The following is a 20,198-nucleotide window of genomic DNA, read 5'->3' as shown; positions in this document are numbered from 1 at the left end:
TTTTCAAGCATGCTCTGTTTGATCCATGTAGCAAATTCTGTGCAGAAAGAACTTTTTTTTCAGGTCTAAATTTGTAATCAGGATTCTCAATGATTAGGAACTGTGTTTCATGTCTGTCAACAGTCGCTGTCTTCTCCGATGCACAGTTTTCTGTGTTACCAAATAACAGCAGTAGATGGCAGCTTGAAAGTTCCGTGTTCCTGTTGTGTGTAGGTTCCCATGGTGGGGAAAATGTGTTGTTTTTTATACAATAAACTTGTAGAGTAATATATCTATTAATGGCCTACTAGAAAAATTCTTAAATCTGTTGGCTAGATTGCATAAGTCTGATTTGGAATGCAAGTGTTTAGCATGCAAGTTACAGAATTCCATGAACTTGTTCAATAATGATTTTTTTGTTCTACTTCTCTAAGAGGACCTTTATGTCAATAGTAAGCTAATATTTGCCAGCAGTGATTTAGTGTATTTAAGATGGCTTTATGATGTCAAAACACATCTATTTATATAAGCAAAAGTTTGAAAAACTTTTAAAGCTCTACAAAACCTATCTAAATAGCAATGTAACTTCAAAAATAATTGCTATTTCTTCTGGGAAAACAGTATGGAAAATCAGAATTCTAGAGGCACTTAGACATTTGGTTCAGGCGAGAGGTTTTTGTTGATGTGTGTTTTTTATTAAATCACACCTTCTTGTTCTTTCAGATATCAAGAATTACTTTCATGTTTTTAATACTATTGTATATTTTCTCAGATGATATTTTATGCAAATTGTAATAGTACTTAAGTTATGTAGATAATTCCATGTGAACTGATATTGAAGAATTACTTTTCTTAGACACGTCACCTGCTTTCACATTGGAACTAAGTGTTCAATTTATGCAGGGACTGTGTAGTTGCTTCTCAAGCAACAACATGGTTTATTTCTTGAAATCTGTACTTTAGTTTAAAAAATACTACTGTCATGGTTTCTCTCCAGGCAGCAGCTAACACTAGCAGGACTGAGGAGAGAATTGGAAAGGTAAAAGCTGGAAAAACTCATGGGTTGAGGTAAAGATAGTTTAATAGAGAAAGCAAAACCTGCACATGGAAGCAAAGCTCACCAAGGAATTAATTCATTGCTTCCCAGAGACAGGCAGGTGTTCAGCCAGCTCCACAAGAGCACACGTAATGGTGACTTGGGAAGACAAACTCCTTCACCTCAAATACTCCCCCCACATCTTCCTCTCACTTTATATACTGAGCATGATGCCATTTGATTTGGAACATCCCTTTGGTCACCTGGGGACACCTCTCCCAGCTGTGTCTCTTCCCAACCTCCCGTGCACCCCCTACTTCCTCACCAGTGTTGCAGTAGATAAGAAGAGGCCCTGGCTGTGCAAGCTGTGCTCAGCAATAACAAAACCAACTCTGTATCATAAACACTGTGTTCAGCCAAATCCAAAACACAACTCCATACCAGCCACTGTGAAGAAAATTAACTATCCCAGCCCAAACCAGCACAACTACTTCAGATACTGGGATTTGTCTAATCAGTACTAGTTACTCTAATCAGTAATGGTAATTTCTGCTTATTCCTGAATTACAGTATTGCAGGTATAAAAATCTATTCATGGTAACTTCTTACATTATCCAATATTAACTGAAGTCTGCTCAGAATTTTGAATTGATTATTGGTGACAGAGTGCCTTGCTGTGAAATACAGTTCCCTAAATACATATGCAGGAAACTCTGTATGCTGAGACAATGTGAGAGTAACGTGTCAGCAGTGATGCTTTCATGTTTTGTATTGGATTGCTTCAGCAGCTTCACTTTCCAGTGCACATTTACATGTTTGGACAGGAGGGTTTGAAAGGAATATGCCAGTGCTTCTTGTTTGCAGAGATCTCAGAAATGACAGTTTTTATCTGGAGACTTAGTTGGCAAGTGTTGTGCTCTGAAAAGAGACTTTGCATGTCTTTAATTCAGGATTCATTGGTATATGTTGGGTGACCTAGGAGGGAATTCACACTTGTGTGATTGCTGCAACTACACACGAGTGGTTTGTTAGAAAGTTCTTAAAAATCTCTGCCTCGGATGGCTACTCTGTGTAATCCACGGTTCTGATGAGAAATACATCTACAATAAAACCAGCTGCCTTCAAACAGAGCAAATAGAGTCTTATCAAAAATCTGCATGCTTAGGTGGCATCTTTAAATGTATAAAGTAACATAAAGTACAAATGCACCATTTTCATCATAAAAGTCTTACATCAAAGAAAGATAATTCTATTATGAAATACTCTTCAAAAATAACTGAAAATACAACGGGCTCACAAATTATTATTTGAAAGAATTTTAGTTTAATTTAATACTGATATCCCAAGACTCCTTCCCAACTACTCTGTTATGATGATTTTATGGAAGGATAAAGTTGGTTAATAACATAAAACATTGTTAAACTGGTGAACTAAGTCATGGAAAAGGGGGTGAATGGTGATATCATTTGCAAGCAAGGTACTTCTCTTTCAGATGCTCATGTTAAATTATAAGGTATTAAGCAAAATAGCCATTTCTACATCACTTCATGTTGCAGTTCTGGAGCTTGTGTGGCAATTCCTTGACACCAAAACGTGGTGTCTTTGGCAAGACTGGTGATCTCCAGACTATCTTGTGCCTCGCCTGTGCAAGGGATGAAGTGACGTATTCCGGTGCACTGAACGGAGATATTTATGTATGGAAAGGAATCAACCTTGTACGGACAATACAGGGAGCACATGCTGTAAGTATCTCTTTCTAAATTAGTACTGAATGTTAAGTAGATTTCTGGAAAGAGCAATGCAAAGTCACTTTGTCTTTTTAAATGGTTTCAATGATACTCAGGATGTCATATTGGAATATTTTTTTAGAACAGTATACAGATTTGAAACATGAAGACATGTCAGTGAAAGTTTAACAAACATTTTCCAAAGTGCTTGGTACTATCTTCTTTTAATTGAAATGTTTTCTATGAATATAAAGTGATTATAATTTTGCTACGTAGGTTTTAATTACATTTTCCATGTTTTTTTAAAGCATATGGGTTTGGGATTAAAGTAGGCAGCAAAAAACCCCACTTTTTGGTTTGCATTCTAATTTGTGCATACTAAATTGTGAAAATGCTCATTACCTCTCAATTGTTAATATGCAGGATATGAGTTCTAATTGTCAAAGTGTCACTTAAAAACAAAGCAAACCAGTTTCTGGATGGTTTAACCTATGAAACTGCTAAATGCACTTCATGAAGCTGTATGATTTGCTGGTTGAATGTTAATTTTTGTTTTGAAAAGCACTGTACCTTCTTGATAATATTTGAAGTTCCAATCCTAGCAATTTAACATGGTGTGAAAAAAGAAGCATATGAGTTCTGATATGGCAGCTTCAAAATTGTAGATAAAATTATTACCGGTAAATGATTCTTGCTTGTAAAAATGTGTTTGATTAATTGGCCTGTTGGGCTGGGTGGCCTGAAATTTGTAACTGAAGTGTAAGAGTCACTCTGATTTAATCAGGTAGAATGGAGGGGACAAAGCGATGAATGTTATGTGTGTGGGAGAGATTGCAGTCAGTTGTGGCAGGCAGACTCTTGGTTTACCAAAGATTTAGAAGTACGCATTCAGGATTATTGTGGCTTGTTGAATGAACTAATAATTCAAAAGTGATTGGAGTGCTTATTCTGTCAGTTGTATAATGACACTGTCTCTGGTTATGAACAAAGATAAAATTATGAAGAACATCTGTGTGTGAGACATATCCCAGACTATATTTTGCATTTGAGATTTCTTTATCTACATAGAAGTGTATGTATATATAAATTACAAAAAAAAAAATACAGATAAACCCAGACAAGCATACTGTCCTGTATGCATCTCTAGAAATATAAAATATATTCAAGAGGGCCCAAATTATGAATCAGGAATTATGAGGGGGCATTTATAGTGTGGAGTTATGCTTGCTTCATAACTTCAGATCTGGTTTCAGTTTTCATAAAATGTATTCAATAGCGTTCTGCTGTTTTCTGTGTTTTCCTGAGATGATTGGACACTGTATATGCAGATCTCGATTCCCAGAGGAAAGATTGTACTTTCTCGTGTTGAAAACTGATGCCAAAATATTCTCCTATCCTGTTGATCTGTAGGAGACATCTGTCCTGCATATTAACATACTTGTTACTTGGACTATTTAGACTTGCAACAGTTTATTTCTCAGAATAATGCAGTGCTTTCCAGTTGTTTACGTATAAAATGCCAACTGATAAACATAAGATGATGAGAGCTTGTTGCTCCATTCCCTTATGTGCTGTGTCAGTTCTGAGTTGGCCATAAGATCAACTTTGAAGTACAGTAGCATTCTTATCTTCACTAACATCAATGGACAGAGCTCAGATGACCTTGGAGTAGGTCTCATCTAGCCTTCTATTTTTCCTCTGTCATCTAGGCTCAATGGACTTGTACTTTGCAGTTCTGAAAATTAAGTGGGAACACTTGTTCATGTCTTTGAAATTCATTTTTACAAGAGATTAGAGTCACTACAAATCTCACAGATTTTAGGGGGAAAAAACCCAATAAAATATGGAAACTTTTTTCCTACAAAATGAAACCTTGTTTTTCAATTAAAAATTACCTTAAAGAATAATATGGACAGACTACTCTAAGTCCACCATATTGAAACTTGAAATGACAGTGTCTCTTCAGCCATACTAAAATATTATCATGATATTTTGTGGCTACTTAATTTAATAAATTACTGTACTTAATTTTATAAATGATAAATTATGTCCTTCTTGTCCAAAGGAAATGGAAGCGCAAACAAGATGTATGGTGTATGTATATTGTTGAAGGAACACTGTGCACGTAGTAGGGAACTGATACAAATTTCTCTTCAGTGTGCTAGTGTTGGAATTGTCATCCCTGCATACCTGTTCATCATCGTGCCTCATTACTCTTCAACAGGTGTGATGTAGACTGTAACCTTATTGAAGGACGATGTCTCATTATTTGCTTAAATACCATTATTTTCTTGCTGCATAAACAGCAGATACTGGAGATTCTGGAAAACAATTTCTAAAGCACGTTAGTGATGTGGAGAATAGCCCAACCCCAGATTTATTAAGTTATTATTAAGACATTGTCTGTATAAATATAGAAAACCTGTTCTTTTCAAAGGTTGGTTCTCTTTGTTGTGGTTGCCCTAGCTGAAAAGACATTTTTCATTTAAGAATAATTCAATGTGAAAAATAAGGCATGGTTTCCCAGTATGAGCAACCAAGGAAACAGAGAGCAACTTTAACAAGCACAATAAGAATTCTTCATTCAGACATATTATCTGTTTCTGTCATAGCAATACTAACAGAGAGGGAAGTAGAGTTTTCTGCAGATTTCCATCTGAGTTTGAGTAGAAAGAAAAAGTTGAAAGCACGTAAGAGTTGGAAGAGGATTAGGGCGTTCACTTGAAATAGAAGTAGGAATGAAATGTAGGAAAGGATGGAAATGAGCAGGGTTTAGGAGTAAAGGCACAGAGTTCTGTGCAGGGAACAATGGATAACAATGGGAAACTTCAATTCCAGATTTGCCTCCTAAATAATAATCCTAGTAATGAAAATCTTAAAGGGGCGAAAGAAAACAATAACATGCAAACATGTAAATTCACTGGCCATGGTAATACTCCATGAGGTTATTTGTAGGTGATGGATCTGGCTCTGGAAAGTTAATAAATACCATGACTAATAAAAAAAAAACAAAACAAAACAACTAGTTGTCTCATTTGTGTACCAGTGCAAAGAACAGATTATAGAATCTTCCACTTACCACTCTATATGTTCTAAATTTAAGGTAGTCCATGACTATTAAGATATATACAAGATGTTACTTGGATATGAAAACGAAATTGTATGCTTAGTTAAAACACTGTGTGTTTTAAAGATTCTTGTATGCTATGCTTTTGCCTTGCATAGTAAATGTACATAAGATGCTTTCTCAGCAGATGAATAATTAATTTTGAGATAGTCTTTCAGAGGTACACATTAAAGTTGTGTGGATTGATGTCAGAAACTGAGGTTAAATAACAAGCTTGAGGTTAAATAACAGGCACTCTGTTAAAACCATTGCACGCCTATGTCAGTTGGCTGGATACTAATTAAATATAGATGGAAACAATATAATGAACTTAAATGAATGGTTTTAAACTGGTATCATGTACCAAGCATTTTCTCTTGCTGCTTAGACTAGTCATTGGTTTCAAAGGTAACTGTTCACTTATTTTAGCCAAAGGGAGTTATATGGACAACTACATTAAATTTTTATAGTAGTATGCACATTTTTAAACTTTTTCCTGGATGATTTGTTAGACAGGATGATCACATTTCACAGCAATGTCCTCTGTAAACTCACTGACACATCTCTGGAATGTTTGCAATCTGTTTCCTTACTGTGCAGTATGTACTGGGTGAGACAACGTCTCAGGGTGAGTGCCCAGCGTGGGTGTTGCTTTACATTTCTGTGTCCTGTAGTGTATTTGGGAGTAAAAAGGAGGCACTGGAGTTGTTTTTGTGTTGGTATAGCGTCTCCTTCATGTTGCTCAGTAGTAGTCAGTTGCTCCTCAGTTTCCATATCATCTTCCAAGCTTGGTCCTAATTATAGCTAGCTGCAGTCATCATGTGTTTCAGGAATTGCATAGTCAGAGTGGTGGACTTTATACAAACAACTGCATTTAGATAAACTGACACTTGATTTTTGCACACTGGGGGCAAGATTGGTCCAGCAGCAGTAGAAAACCATAAACTGCTTCAGTATTGAATCCAGGTATTCACTACTTGGATTCAAGTAGTGCCTAAGTATTCTTGCAGGAGGGATCATCTTTATCAAATTCTTCTTGTACTTTTCCAGCTTTCAACTATAATTTCTGATAGATCCGGGCATTAATTTTTTTTATTTGCTCTAATTCAACTATTTTTTTTCTTGAATTTGAGGGAACACAGATGTGATACCAGCTGGTTATGTTGGAAAACCAGGAAATATCCAGCATTCTGAGAAAATGTTCATAGATTTGAGATATTATTTCCAGAATTCTCCTGTTCATCAGGAAGTGCAATGAAGAATTTGTAAAAGAAGAATGCAGTCTGTATGCCAAGCTTCATAAGTTTCAAGATGGAAGTCTTTGATTTACACCTTTTATTTTCATTCAGAGCACAGTCTTTGTGGCTCACATTCAATTGGATCTACCAAAGTCAGTGCAATTGTTTGCCTTTCATTACTACTAGAGGGTTTTTAACCTTCAAGAATCAAATTATGTTGATGACAATTTCAGGCTGAAGGATTAAAGAAACATGAAGACTCCAAAGTTGATTTGCATTAACAATCTTGTCAGGTTTTAAAAGGAAGGATTTAGTGGAGGATTTACTGGCCAAGCTACCCCAGTAAAGAATGTCTTTTCCCCTTTAAGTGTGAGCCTAACAATTGTATGAAATGTTGCAAAACTCAGCTTTTTCCATTAGATACTTGCAGTTCCCATCAATGAGGATCATTTTATAGTTTTCATCTTGTTCTCTTATTCCAGTGGCACGAAAACTGAAATGAGAGTGTCCTATTGCATTTCAAGAGATTGAGCAAGCACATCTGCCAAATCTCCTTGACAACCACTATGTCCTTTTCAAGATAAGGATATTCTGTGGAATAGAAAGCAGATTAATGCTGGACCCACTTGATCTTATCTTCAGAGCATTCCTCCAGCTCCCACATTGCCAGATGTCTGATTATTTTTTTTAATACCGACTAATTAAATAATGGATTTTGGAAAGAGTTAATTAGAGAAAAGAAAGTAATTCTATTATCAAGATTGCATTCCAAAAAGTGCTTTAAAAGACTTAAACTTGGACAGAATTCAGCATATGCTACAAAATGAGCTAAAATTCCTCTAGACTTACTTATTCCATGGCACCTAGAATCATAGAATCACTAAGACTGGAGAAGGCCTTCAAGATTAGAGTCCAATTGTTAACCTGGCACTGCTGTGTTCACCACTAAACCCTATCCACAAGTGCCACATCCCACCTGTTTTTGAACATTTCTAGGGATTATCCCTCTAGGACTTGCCTGGGCAGCCTGTTCCAATACCTGGCAACCTTTTTAGTGAAGAGATTTTTGCTAGTATCCAATCTAAACCTTCTGTGGTGCAACTTGAGGCCATTTCCTCTCATCCTGTCACTTGTTACCTGAAGAAGAGACCAACCCCCACCTGGCTACAGCCTCATGTCAGGCTGTTTTAGAGGATGATAAGGTCTCCCCTGAGTCTCCTTTTTTCCAGGCTAAACACCCCCAGCACCCTCAGGTGCTCCTCATAAGACTTCTCACAATAGTAAAGCTTAAGGCAGTAAAACAGACACATGGACAAAAACAAATACACTTTGTGCTGTGTTTTCAAAAACCTCTAGGCTCCTAAGGAAACAGAGGATTTTCAAGGCATTAGAGATAATGAGAGTTAGCCTTCTACTCTGCTTATGACTTAAAAATTGCACTACATTTCTGTTTAGACATGTACTGCTCCTGAACTTGTGGCTTGTCATAAAAGCCTCCTTCTTAGAATGGACATGACATGCCAAAATATTTGAAGTTCTGTCACGCAAGTCTTTCAGTTTTCATTGTCATTTGACATTCTAGTAGTCTTCTTTTTTTTGTGAAAGCTGAGAGATTTCTTTTTCTGTAACATGAAAAATTATATCCTTGTTACCTGATGCCAGAGAAGCAAGCACAATCCATATTTCATTATGACCAGTCCATTATGATATTTTTCTTACTTGTAATTTAAGAAGAAAAAGCATATTGCTAGGAGATAATAATAATGGGTACTCCAGAATTCTCACAAGTCACACTGTATCCTAATTTGTTCTGTGAGTGTACAGCTTTTTTCCTCCAAAAGTCAATCTCTCCTTTACAAATTGCTTTCATCTTTATAGTTAATGTGCTTCATTACTATAAAATCTGGACCCTATCTAAGGAACTGTTGGAACTTCACATTTACTTCTTTACAAAACTACAATTTCAGACCAATATTATAGAAGATATGTGCATATTATTGGCTGGTCTGCTTTCTTTTGGACAGGAATTAGAGACAGGTTTTCTCTTCCATTGTTTCTAACGCTCTCTTGTTTGCTTTTGTCATAGCTGAATATTACATACTTAAATATAAAGCAATTTTTTTTAACATCTCATGGACTTACCAGCTAAAGTTGCCCTTTCAGTAGCTTTGCTTACTGAAGTGTATGAGTTATTTCTGAACATAAAGCTAATGAATTGTGTAGGTAACAAAAAAAAAACCCAATAATGTGAATTCCATTTAAATATGTATTATGTTAAATCAAATATAATGGCTATGTGACTATAGTATCTTTATTTTAATGCTACATGTATTTTGCCTATTTATTGTCCTGAATAAAACATGTATCAAATGAGTTGAAGAAAATGGGTTAGATTTTGTTTTCTAATGTTTGCCTTTAAAATAATAATTTATATTAAATTTTCAATGGTTTAGCATAATTGTTTTTCTTAAGTTTTATATCTAAACTCAAATTTTAAATCAATCTTCCTAGGTTTAAAAAAAAAAAAAAAATCCCAGATGTTTTTTGCATTGTTTTATAGTAGCTGAGTACTAGCAACAAAGGCCTTAAAGCAAGCCTAATAGAGATCATGGGAAATCTTCATGGTGACATTTATTAGAGTTGGACCAGGTCCTAAGGCAAGAGGATATGAAACTAAGCTCTTTAAAGGGATGAGAAGCAACATCACTATGATGATCATCATCAAAAGGAAAGCGTTCTTGCAGCAATTTACTTTCTGTTTATCATTTGTGATTAATTCTGCTTGTTTTGAGTTAGTTTCCATTTCTGACTTTCTCGTATTTGAAGCTTGTATTAGTTACATACTGGTTTTCCCCAATCTGTGTATGCTGTTAAAAGTAATTTTCTTCTCTCTTTAGGCAGGAATTTTCAGCATGAATGCATGTGAAGAGGGGTTTGCCACTGGTGGCAGGGATGGCTGTGTTCGCTTGTGGGACTTAAATTTTAAACCAATTACTGTGATTGATCTCAGGGAAACAGACCAGGGGTATAAAGGTAAAGAGCATTTTTCTGCTGTCAATATACCAGTAAGATAAGAAATTTATCAGTGTTTTGAACAAGAGAAGACTTTAAAACCCAAAGTGTTGTTTTATGTACATTGCCATGAACTATTTGCTAGAAATAGAATAGATCATGCCCACTAGTATGAAGGTCACAGTTACTTTTACAAGCAGTACATATGATGAGGATATAGACACAGATTTAATTTTTTAATGCACATTGTTTCTAGAGCACAGCAGTTTTTAACAAGGAACAGTAATGCTTTAAGAGAATTTGAGGCAGTGAGATCTACAGTGTAAAACAATGGAGTACAACAATTTCATTTGCTAGTTATCCAAATTTTTATTAAAATATTTGGATGTTATCTACAGTTTTGTGAAACTTAGAACACTGCTTGCTTGTAAATATGACTTCAGTTACAGTTCATGTCATGCTAAAACTTTACATAGAGTGTTTCATATATTGTTGCTGTAATGATTTAGGATAAGGTACAAGCGTGTACTGAAGCACTAGTGTCACTTACAATATTCCTTTTGTTGGTATTTGTTTTTCTTCACCCCCAGTCAGTTTTGGTTTTTTCTAGTATCTTGCCAAGGATTTGAAAATATGCTAGAATGTCTGATAGCAATGAGACATTCAGGGTCAATACATAACTGATTACAACTGAAGTCTTTCTATGGTATAATTGACATGGCATTCCCACCAAGACTGTGAAGTATTGCAACAAGATGGAATACATTTCACTTTAACTATGCCCTGCAGTAGAATGGCTCTATTTTACATTTAATTTACTCAGCTGCTGCTTCTGAGTTCTGATGCATGGAGCTGAAAGCTGTTTCATTCTTTCAGACTTGTTCTCACCTCCAGTTGCCTCCTTTACTTCTGATGTAGCAGACTGTTACCATAAACTTTTGCCTTGTCAAATGCCCATGACAGAGCAAGCAGATTTTTAAAAAATCTTATATTGAATAAAATGAGTTTTCTGACTCTTTTTCCTTCACTCTTTTTTAATATACTTCTGAGGATTGTCTCTATGACCTGTCCTCTTGCTCGTTTTCTTTTGCATTTTCTGCTATTCCACTGTCTTACCTCTTGGTATACACTGTATATATCCTCCAAGTAGTCATGAAAAAGTTTATGTTCCCAGGGCAAGTATGCCACTATCTATGAAATAGATAAAAAGAGTAAAAGAAGTAAATCCAGGAATAAGAGAAGGGATATGGATACTTCTTGTCATTTTCTTGCTTTTATCCTTAGTCTATTGCTACTTTACCTTTGTTTTACAAGTTCTGAGGATGCATGTCTCAGTAAAAATCTCTTCCACAGGTCTCTCTGTAAGAAGTGTTTGCTGGAGAGGAGACCATATACTCGTTGGGACACAAGATAGTGAAATTTTTGAAATTGTGGTGCATGAGCGTAATAAGCCTTTCCTGATAATGCAGGGGCACTGTGAAGGAGAGCTGTGGGCTTTGGCTGTCCATCCAACAAAACCCCTGGCCATGACTGGAAGCGATGATCGATCAGTCAGGTTAAATTTTGTTTCTTTGTTAAATTGCATACAGTTTTAGACAATCAAGTCATTTTGCAGGTAACCTAATGCAAATGTACACATTTTAAAGCTAGTAAAATGTGGCATTGATGTACTCCTGCAGTTAAGTTATGCAGGAAATGAATGCTCTTCAGTAATAAAATACAGTGGAAGAATGTAGTTCCCAAAACTCCCCATATATCAAATTTAAAAACATTTTGTTTAGGCTAACATTGAGCCCTCAGAGATAAGTATCCTTTAAGACTTTAGTTTTCAGGAGTTATGTTAAGCATGCACAGCTTGTGATGAAAAAACCTGTAATAAAAACTTACACATTTTACTCTTACCATATTTATTTTTCCAAATGCTGTAAATAAACTTTTAATGTGTGAATTTCATCAAACCTAGTCCGTGCATTGTAAACAGAATATAAATGCTCAGAAAGCCTACTAAATTACTCCCTCCTACATGTTCATCTTTATTTTTTTTGGTCAAAACCACCTTTTCTTTCTTATAAGTTAAATGTGGTAGTATTTTTTTAAATAGCTTAAATGAAACACAGTTAAGCAAATAAATAATTCAATTATTAATATTATTATTACTCTCAAAATCCAGATATGATTGTAAATAATAGATGTAATCTACCTTGTTATAAAAACTCACGTATTTGAATAATTGTAGTTATAAGGAAGTATCAATAATGACTTTTTAATAGGAAAAGTTGTTTATCCTAATCAAAGTCTTTAATTGTTATTTAATGTTTCTGACTAAAAGGATTAACAAAATAATGGAATTTTTGCAGGAGTGGTCTAAAAGTATATATTGTCACATGTTATAATTTTTATATTCAGAAAATCAAAATTAATCATTAGCGATATTCCCACCTTTTAAAATATAAAAATATTTCTTGCTGTATGCATAATTCACACTTATGTTTTAGATTTTCCCTTTGGAAAATTATTTTCAATTTCTGCATTGTGCAGAAATTGAGGGCTTCGACTTGTCTGTGACAAAGCTGCACACCCATTTTACATTTGAAATAATGACTTTATTTAGAATCTGGAGTTTAATAGACCATGCTCTGATTGCCCGGTGCAACATGGAGGAGCCCATTCGCTGTGCTGCCGTTAGTACTGATGGAATCCATCTTGCTCTTGGAATGAAGGATGGCTCTTTCACTGTGCTTCGAGTCAGGTATGTTACAAGACTTAAAAATAGATATGTTATTCATATTTTGATCTCTTGTGGCCATGCATGTGGTCACTTGTGTTTTTATTTTAAATTGCGGAGGGTGCTCAGATTTTTTAAATGTGTGCTATGTATGTTCATGTTGTTGTATAACAACCCATTTGAAAAAGTATACTGGTCTATTTGCAGAGAAAGGCAGTGTTCTAGGAAATGTTTTGCTTTAGGTTTTAGATTTATGAATTATCTTTGAATTGCTAAGAAATAAATTTTCATTACTTTGTAAATTGTTCTATGTGTTGGAATTCTGCTGTTAGCACATCACGCATACAAAACGAGTACTGTCTTGTGCTGCTGTGATCCCACAATTTTAAAGGGAAAATGAGATTTATGTTTCATATCAGTGAAGTTTCCTTCCATGGGTGAATAATAATCTCATAATCTACTTGAAATTTTCTTGTTGACCCAGCTTGAACAGTTCTTTTTTTTCACTGTCCTTCAGCCCAGGGAAGCACTTCTTGTGTCTTCTTCTTTCAATGTTTCCTTCCTTTTTTTTTCTTTTCCCTCCATGAATCCCTAACCAACTCTAAAAACAGCAGTGTTGTGTTTGCACACGGGATAGTTAGGTTCAATATATAACTTCACAATCTTGTTCAATTTTTAGACTGGGAACTTGGCAGTTGTGATGAGGCTCTTCTCTACTTATGACATGCTTTCTTTCATACTACAGAGATATGACTGAGGTTGTTCATATCAAAGACAGGAAAGAAGCTATTCATGAACTAAAATATTCTCCAGATGGGAATTTCCTAGCTGTTGGTTCCAATGACAGCTCTGTGGATATATATGGCGTTGTTCAGCGATACAAGAAAGTTGGGGAATGTATTGGATCCTTAAGCTTTATCACGCATATGGATTGGTCTTCAGACAGTAAATACTTACAGACCAATGATGGCAATGGAAAGAGATTGTTTTACAGAATGCCAGGTAAGATTCTGGGTTGCCTTCATGCTATTTGTTACTTATAACAGAAATAACATATAGTGGTTTTTTAAAAAAAAAAGCCAAATGTAAATCCTTGTTCAAAGAATGGAGGTATAAATGAGGGTTTTTGTAAATTCATAAGATTATTTGCCACAATCTTATGCCACTTGAGTAAGTACAGCATTTTTCTGGCAAAGTTCCTGAAGTATGTTTATCCTTACATGTTTAGTCTCCTTTCCAATGTATATTTTTATACTAGAGATGCTGCCTTATAATTTATTTTGTTTCTCAAAAATAAATTTTTTCTCCCACTTTTTTTTTAAGAATTAAAATGCAGCATTTAAATTAAGTTTTCAAATTGCTTAATGGCTTTGTTATTATAGAGCTTGGATATTAAGTAAATTATCATTTATATTAAGTAAATATCATTCAATTGTTATATTGAATGCACTGAATGGTTTTTAAAATGTATGGAGTAATCAGTACACTGCAGCTCAGAAGAGGCATTTAGTTGTCTAGAACTATGCAGCAGACTGAAGAATTCAACCTAAAAGAGCTTTTACAGTGAGGACCTTTGTCATAACTCCATTATTGCAAGTGTTTTCAAGACACTTTTCTTGAAAGCTTGACTGAAGTGTCCCATAGTCTTGAAGTATTTTCTATCAAGGTAGTTCCCTCTGTAGAGCACATATGCACATATTGCTATCTTAAAGCTTGAAATTTAAGTAGTCCTTATTAGATTATGCCAATGGCAGTATTTATCCCAAGGCTTGACTTCTGTCTGTTGCATACACTCTTTACATAATATTCTGTATTCTTCCCACTCATCTTTGTAGTGTTTGTATTTGTAGTGACTATGTATTATCACCACTTTTTATAATGTCCCTTCATTCTTAGACAAGATTTATGCTTTGCACTGTACATTATTCACAGATTCTTGATGCTTTTTATGACTCTCTGCTGAAACATCTAATTCATTCTATACACAACTTTGATTCTGTGCACTGAATGCAACAGAAGTTGTGTAAGACAAGATAGTGAGAAGTTAATTAGACAGGAACAGACAGGAGGAGGAATTTCAAGTTATAGACAGTTTTCGACCTGGAATTTCTTTATATGTTAGAATTCTGGATTGTGGAACCTTGTTTATGAAAAAAAGTTTATTGAAGTCTATGGAGTTACAGGAATATCCCAAATATTTCAAAATAATGATCAAATTGTGTAACACTTGAAATTCCACAATGAATCAAGGAGCTTACAGTTGTCTGGTACAAGTCCTGCAGGACTTAGTTATGGATATAGACAGTACTATTAATAATTGTTTACATGGATTAGTGATTGAAAGGCTGAGAAGTGGATTGTTGTCCTGCTTACCTTCTGCAGGTGTGTGTTCAGTCTGACTCAGCTTTCACCTTTTCTTGCACTGTTCTTGCATTGCTCCAGCCCTCGGCTTCTGGCCTTTCCAGAAGACACAGAATCTATTAAATGGGCCTTTGGTATGATTCAGTTCCTCAGCTCTTACCCTGTGGGATTGGATCAATCTCACTACAGATAGAGCGGTGTGAAATAATGTAACAAGGATCTAAGCACAAAATTGGTGGTTTTAGTAATTTGCAATGACCAGATATGAGTTCTTCAGTTCTTGCTCTAAGTAATCCAAGTTTCTACAATCATTCAGCAACAGAATTTTCTATGAATTTTATCTTAGAATGATTACATGTATTTTTAATAAAAATTTAAAAATTACTCAGTCTCAAGCAGATACCAAGAAATAATAAAAACTATAAAGTACCAAACCTATGATCTTCTGTTAAACAATCTTAAGAAATCTTCTTACTGATACTGTTGGTCATAATAGACAATACAAGATCAGGGCCATTGCAGAAGTAATTTTTTAATTCTTTTGTACTTGGATTGCATTTTTAGAGAATGTTTTATAATGTTGCATTCTTGAAAATTGCATGAGCGAATATTGAGAAATGGCTCTTTATTTTTTGCTTAGGTGGAAAAGAAGTAACAAACAAGGAGGAATTGAAAGGCATTCAGTGGGCATCATGGACCTGTGTTTCTGGCCTTGAAGTTAATGGAATCTGGCCCAAATATTCTGAAATAAATGATATAAATTCTGTAGATGCGAATTTTATTGGTCAAGTTATGGTTACAGCTGATGATTATGGAATAGTAAAGCTCTTTCGATATCCATGTCTAAGAAAAGGTAGTTCTTTATAAATTCAGTTATATGCATGTTTTTAAATTGTGACTATTCAAGAAAAATGTATTAGAAGACTGGAAAAGTAAATGGTTTTTAATATCACTTTTTTTAAAAAAAAGAGTTTAAAAAAATGAGGGAATACCAGTCTTTAAAAACAACAACCAAACAATTAATTTAAGTACATAAAGGTCGAAGACATTTCCTAAGACCTATCTATGATATTGTAGCCAGCATTAAAATTAAATGATGTCTAGAATGAAGTTCTTCAAATAGCTCTGAAACAATGAAGCCTTTTTGATCTAAAAAGATTACTTATAATGGAGTGCTGTTAGGAACTTCATTTCAGTAACTCACCCAATGACTGTGTTGTAATTATGTAGCCATGAAAACATCAACTGGATGTGCTACTACTACCAGTTCTATTGCTAAATGTGGGAGGAGATGAATTGTTAGAAGTGCTTAGCACTGACATTGTACATTGGGAACCTGTGCTACAAGCATGTATATGGGGATGTTTCAACAGACTTAACTATACATGATTTAAATGACTGTATTTTTCAAAGTAGAAGTAATAATTTTACTTTGTAAAAAATAAAATAAAATTATTACAGTGAAATTTTTTAAATCTCTGGTACATTTTATACAGCATTATCATATTCTGTTCTTGTTTTTAACTTGATTATCAAGTTATTATATTTTGGAACCTAAACTTAAAAATATATCTTATACACACATTAAAATTTGTGAAAACTGCAAAAAGATGTTGCTATGGATTAAAATACCAGTAGTAATTAGAATATCTTTATTAAACACTACTTTTTCTATGGGTTCTTTAATATGATTTTCTGAGGTGCTTATGAAACATTTATTTCACAAATATTGAGAGATATTTTTATTCTTGTTCTAGGAGCAAAGTTTAAAAAGTATCTTGGTCATTCTGCTCACGTGACAAACGTCAGGTGGTCGCATGATCACCAGTGGGTTGTCTCCATTGGGGGAGCTGATCATTCTGTCTTTCAGTGGAAGTTTGTCCCTGACCGCAAGCTGAAGGACACTCTTCATATAGCACCCCAAGGTAAGGAACTAACTAAAAAAAACACAACAGAAGGCTAAAATAGAAGTAAAATTGTTTGGTGACAGTATTTAAATAAATTGTCAGTCTGCTCAATTACAACAGTTGTTGTTCTTTAAACTTTGCAGGTGCCTGATGCACCTGATAGAGTTGTTTAATACTTGCCAGTACACTGTTGTCTTGGTTTGGCATTAATTGATCTTTGGTGAATATGGAAAAAAATCTGTACACTGTCATTTGGCCAACAATCAAACCATCACACCTGTGTGTTCAGGCTAACAAGGATATGGAAAACCTTCACTGCTGTGACTCTTTTACAAAGAAAAATTTTAGAAGTTCAAACATAGATACAAATTTCTGAATTCTGTATCTATCACTCTTTACTAAATTGACAACTGGATGCTCAGGTGTCACTGGGAAAATATGGTTTTATACTAATTTTTTTAAAATTTTGAAGTATTTAGATGATGATGTAAGTATTGTAACTAATTATTCTGCTTAAAAAAAGTAAATATAGATGTTTTATGTTTGGGCAAAAATGAAGATCATGTTTCCACTAGTGACTAATTAAACAGTTATTCTCATGAATTTCCTAAAATCAAAACAGTTAACATAGTGCCTCCCTTGGAAATTCCTGAAGGAATTTAGAGAATTCCCTGGGGAAATTAGAATACAGAGTTACAATAAAATAGGCTGTTTCAACATTTAATTGCTCAGATCAGATGAATATGTATCAGTGTGGATCCAGCAAACAGGTAAATATAGATGCAGTGCTGAAGTTGTCAGTGACAAATGCAGAAGGAAACAAAAACAGGTTCTTCCTATATGTCAAATTTTATGTGATTATCCTTTTTCTATGCAGTCACAAAAAATTTTTCCTCTTTCTTGCCATCTGTAATTTTTTCCCTCCCCCCCTAACCTACTTGAAGAACTTCTACTTGCATCAGTGGCTCATTTTAACATGAGTTTCTCTTGGGACCCTTTGTTAATTTTATGCAAGTCTTAGTTTCTGCTTTATACTGATTATTTAATTATCTTATTTTTCCTTTCCTCCTAACATTAAAGCTCATGAAATTATTTTAGTTAATGAAAACTTAATTCCAGCAGCCAAAATTATCACATTTATGGCTTATTTTCTATGTAGCAGCAGAATTGTTCCTGTCAATTATTAGCAGTTTATGTTGTAGTTAACATAAGCATTGATTATCAAATCAGAAACTTTAAGCATTTAGTTTAAACTTTCTGGCTTGTAATTTAGGTTGCTTAATTTTTTATTTCTGTTTTCTTGGTGACAGAGAGTCTGGTTGATTCTAATAGTGATGAATCAGATTCAGATCAGTCCGATGTTCCAGAGCTGGACTCTGAAATTGAGCAAGAGACACAGATCACTTATCGTCGACAGGTAATGATTTTAGTTTTAATGGCAGTTGGAAACTTCCTAGGGTTTAATTTGGTTATTTATGGAGACTGTTGAAATCTCAGCACTGGGGAGATGGCACAAGAACTGATCAAAACCGTTAGAATTTTTACCTGATGCATTCAAAAGATCAAGCTTATTAAGATATAATGATTAATAATTACAAGTAAGATATTAATTAATATTAAAGGAGAGAAAAATTATTACATTTAAACCTAGAATGCAGTTTAAGACCAAGCTGGACTATATAGTCACCAGCTACAGGTATTGAAGGGCTTTTTTCAGTTATGTCAGAATAACATTTTCATGAGTAGTAACAGCAGCTGAATTCTCAGAAGCATGTTTTTCTGATGAGTCTTTTAATTTTTAAGTATGCTTTTTCTTAAAGGTTTACAAAGAAGATCTACCTCAACTTAAAGAGCAATGCAAAGAAAAAAGAAAAAGCGCAGCTTCTAAGAGACGTGAGCGAGCCCCAGGGAACAGTATAAGACTACATTTTGTTCATGGGTATGCAAACTAGGATTCTTTAAAATATATAAGCAGACTTTGATTTTTTAGACTGGTGTTTATAATTTAATAATCCGATTAAAGACTTTTATATCTGTTGCTTTATGATTTGCTATTTTTATTTATCTCTGTAGAAATAAATTTACACTAAATAAATGAAAACTTTGATGCCAGCATACTAATTCTACACATGAATTCTGAAGTGAATTTGAACTCAAGCTTCAGCTGGTACTTACTGCTTGAATACAAGTGACTAAATGAAGTATTCAGTAATCTCACCCATACTTTTAAGTATCTGGAGAGCAGTAGTTCTCTCTGATGTATGATTTTGATAGCTAGAAAAGAAACTTTGTGTAGTTGAAGATGACTGGGTTCTGGACAAAGTGGCCTTTCTAGCAGTGATTTATTAAAAAATTCCCAACTGTTTATATCTAGTCTGAAACAATTTACATTTCGCTTTCTTAATTTGGGAATTAAATTTAATTCTTAATAGGTCTTGTAAGTTTGTTAAAAATGAGTTTATTATTTTTTTTGGTGCTAATTTGAGTAGCAGAATGATGTTTGGATGCATCCTTGAAATCTTACAATTTTATCTTTAAGATTAGTAATTTCCTGTAATTTTTCACAAATGAAGAATTTTTATCAGAAAAAGATGTGGGGTTTTAAAGCCAACTGGTACTAGATGTTACTAAATCAGAATAATAATCAGAAATATAAATTCTCATGATATAAAGCAAAACCAAAACCTTTATAAGATGTTGCAAGTCAAGTTTTCCTTTTAAAAGATATCTCTTTGCAGGAATACAGCTTCTTTTCAGATATAACTAAATGCAGGGAGAAGTCACTGATACTGTCTGTCTTTATATTGACACTTTAACAATTTTAGTAGGGCTCCACATGGAATGTTTAATAAATTAATTGGCTAAGAATAGATAATATTCAAATCAGCAATTTTGTCTGCAGAAAACATGTAGTCTGAGTAGTAACTTTGGAAATAATGACAACTGGGAAGCTTGGTAGAGAGTTGGGAGTTTTATTTCTCTTTTTGGTGCTCCTGAATTCTCAGTTGAAGATCTTTATATCTTTGTAGAGAATGCTTTAAGGTGGGTAGCTGCTATATGTAGTCTTTAAAAGTAGGTCTAAGAATAAAACCAAATGATCCTGAAGA

The 20,198-nt window shown here is 34.3% G+C and overlaps 1 protein-coding gene across 7 annotated transcripts in view; it reads left to right on the top strand.

Annotated features, from left to right (window-relative positions):
- EML5 (EMAP like 5) overlaps positions 1-20,198 on the top strand; it is a 102,234-nt gene that overhangs the window by 23,715 nt on the left and 58,321 nt on the right. For all 7 annotated transcript variants that reach the window (XM_072930326.1, XM_072930327.1, XM_030274823.4 and 4 more), the window contains exons 5-13: positions 2,572-2,757; positions 9,984-10,119; positions 11,452-11,653; positions 12,710-12,847; positions 13,569-13,825; positions 15,825-16,037; positions 16,942-17,109; positions 18,402-18,508; positions 18,912-19,030. In XM_072930326.1, coding sequence (XP_072786427.1) covers positions 2,572-2,757; positions 9,984-10,119; positions 11,452-11,653; positions 12,710-12,847; positions 13,569-13,825; positions 15,825-16,037; positions 16,942-17,109; positions 18,402-18,508; positions 18,912-19,030 — 1,526 coding nt within the window. The remainder of the gene's footprint in view (positions 1-2,571; positions 2,758-9,983; positions 10,120-11,451; positions 11,654-12,709; positions 12,848-13,568; positions 13,826-15,824; positions 16,038-16,941; positions 17,110-18,401; positions 18,509-18,911; positions 19,031-20,198) is intronic.

Source organism: Taeniopygia guttata, chromosome 5, assembly GCF_048771995.1.
Source record: "Taeniopygia guttata chromosome 5, bTaeGut7.mat, whole genome shotgun sequence".
NCBI lineage: Eukaryota > Metazoa > Chordata > Aves > Passeriformes > Estrildidae > Taeniopygia > Taeniopygia guttata.
This window is presented reverse-complemented; position numbering and strand designations above follow the sequence as displayed.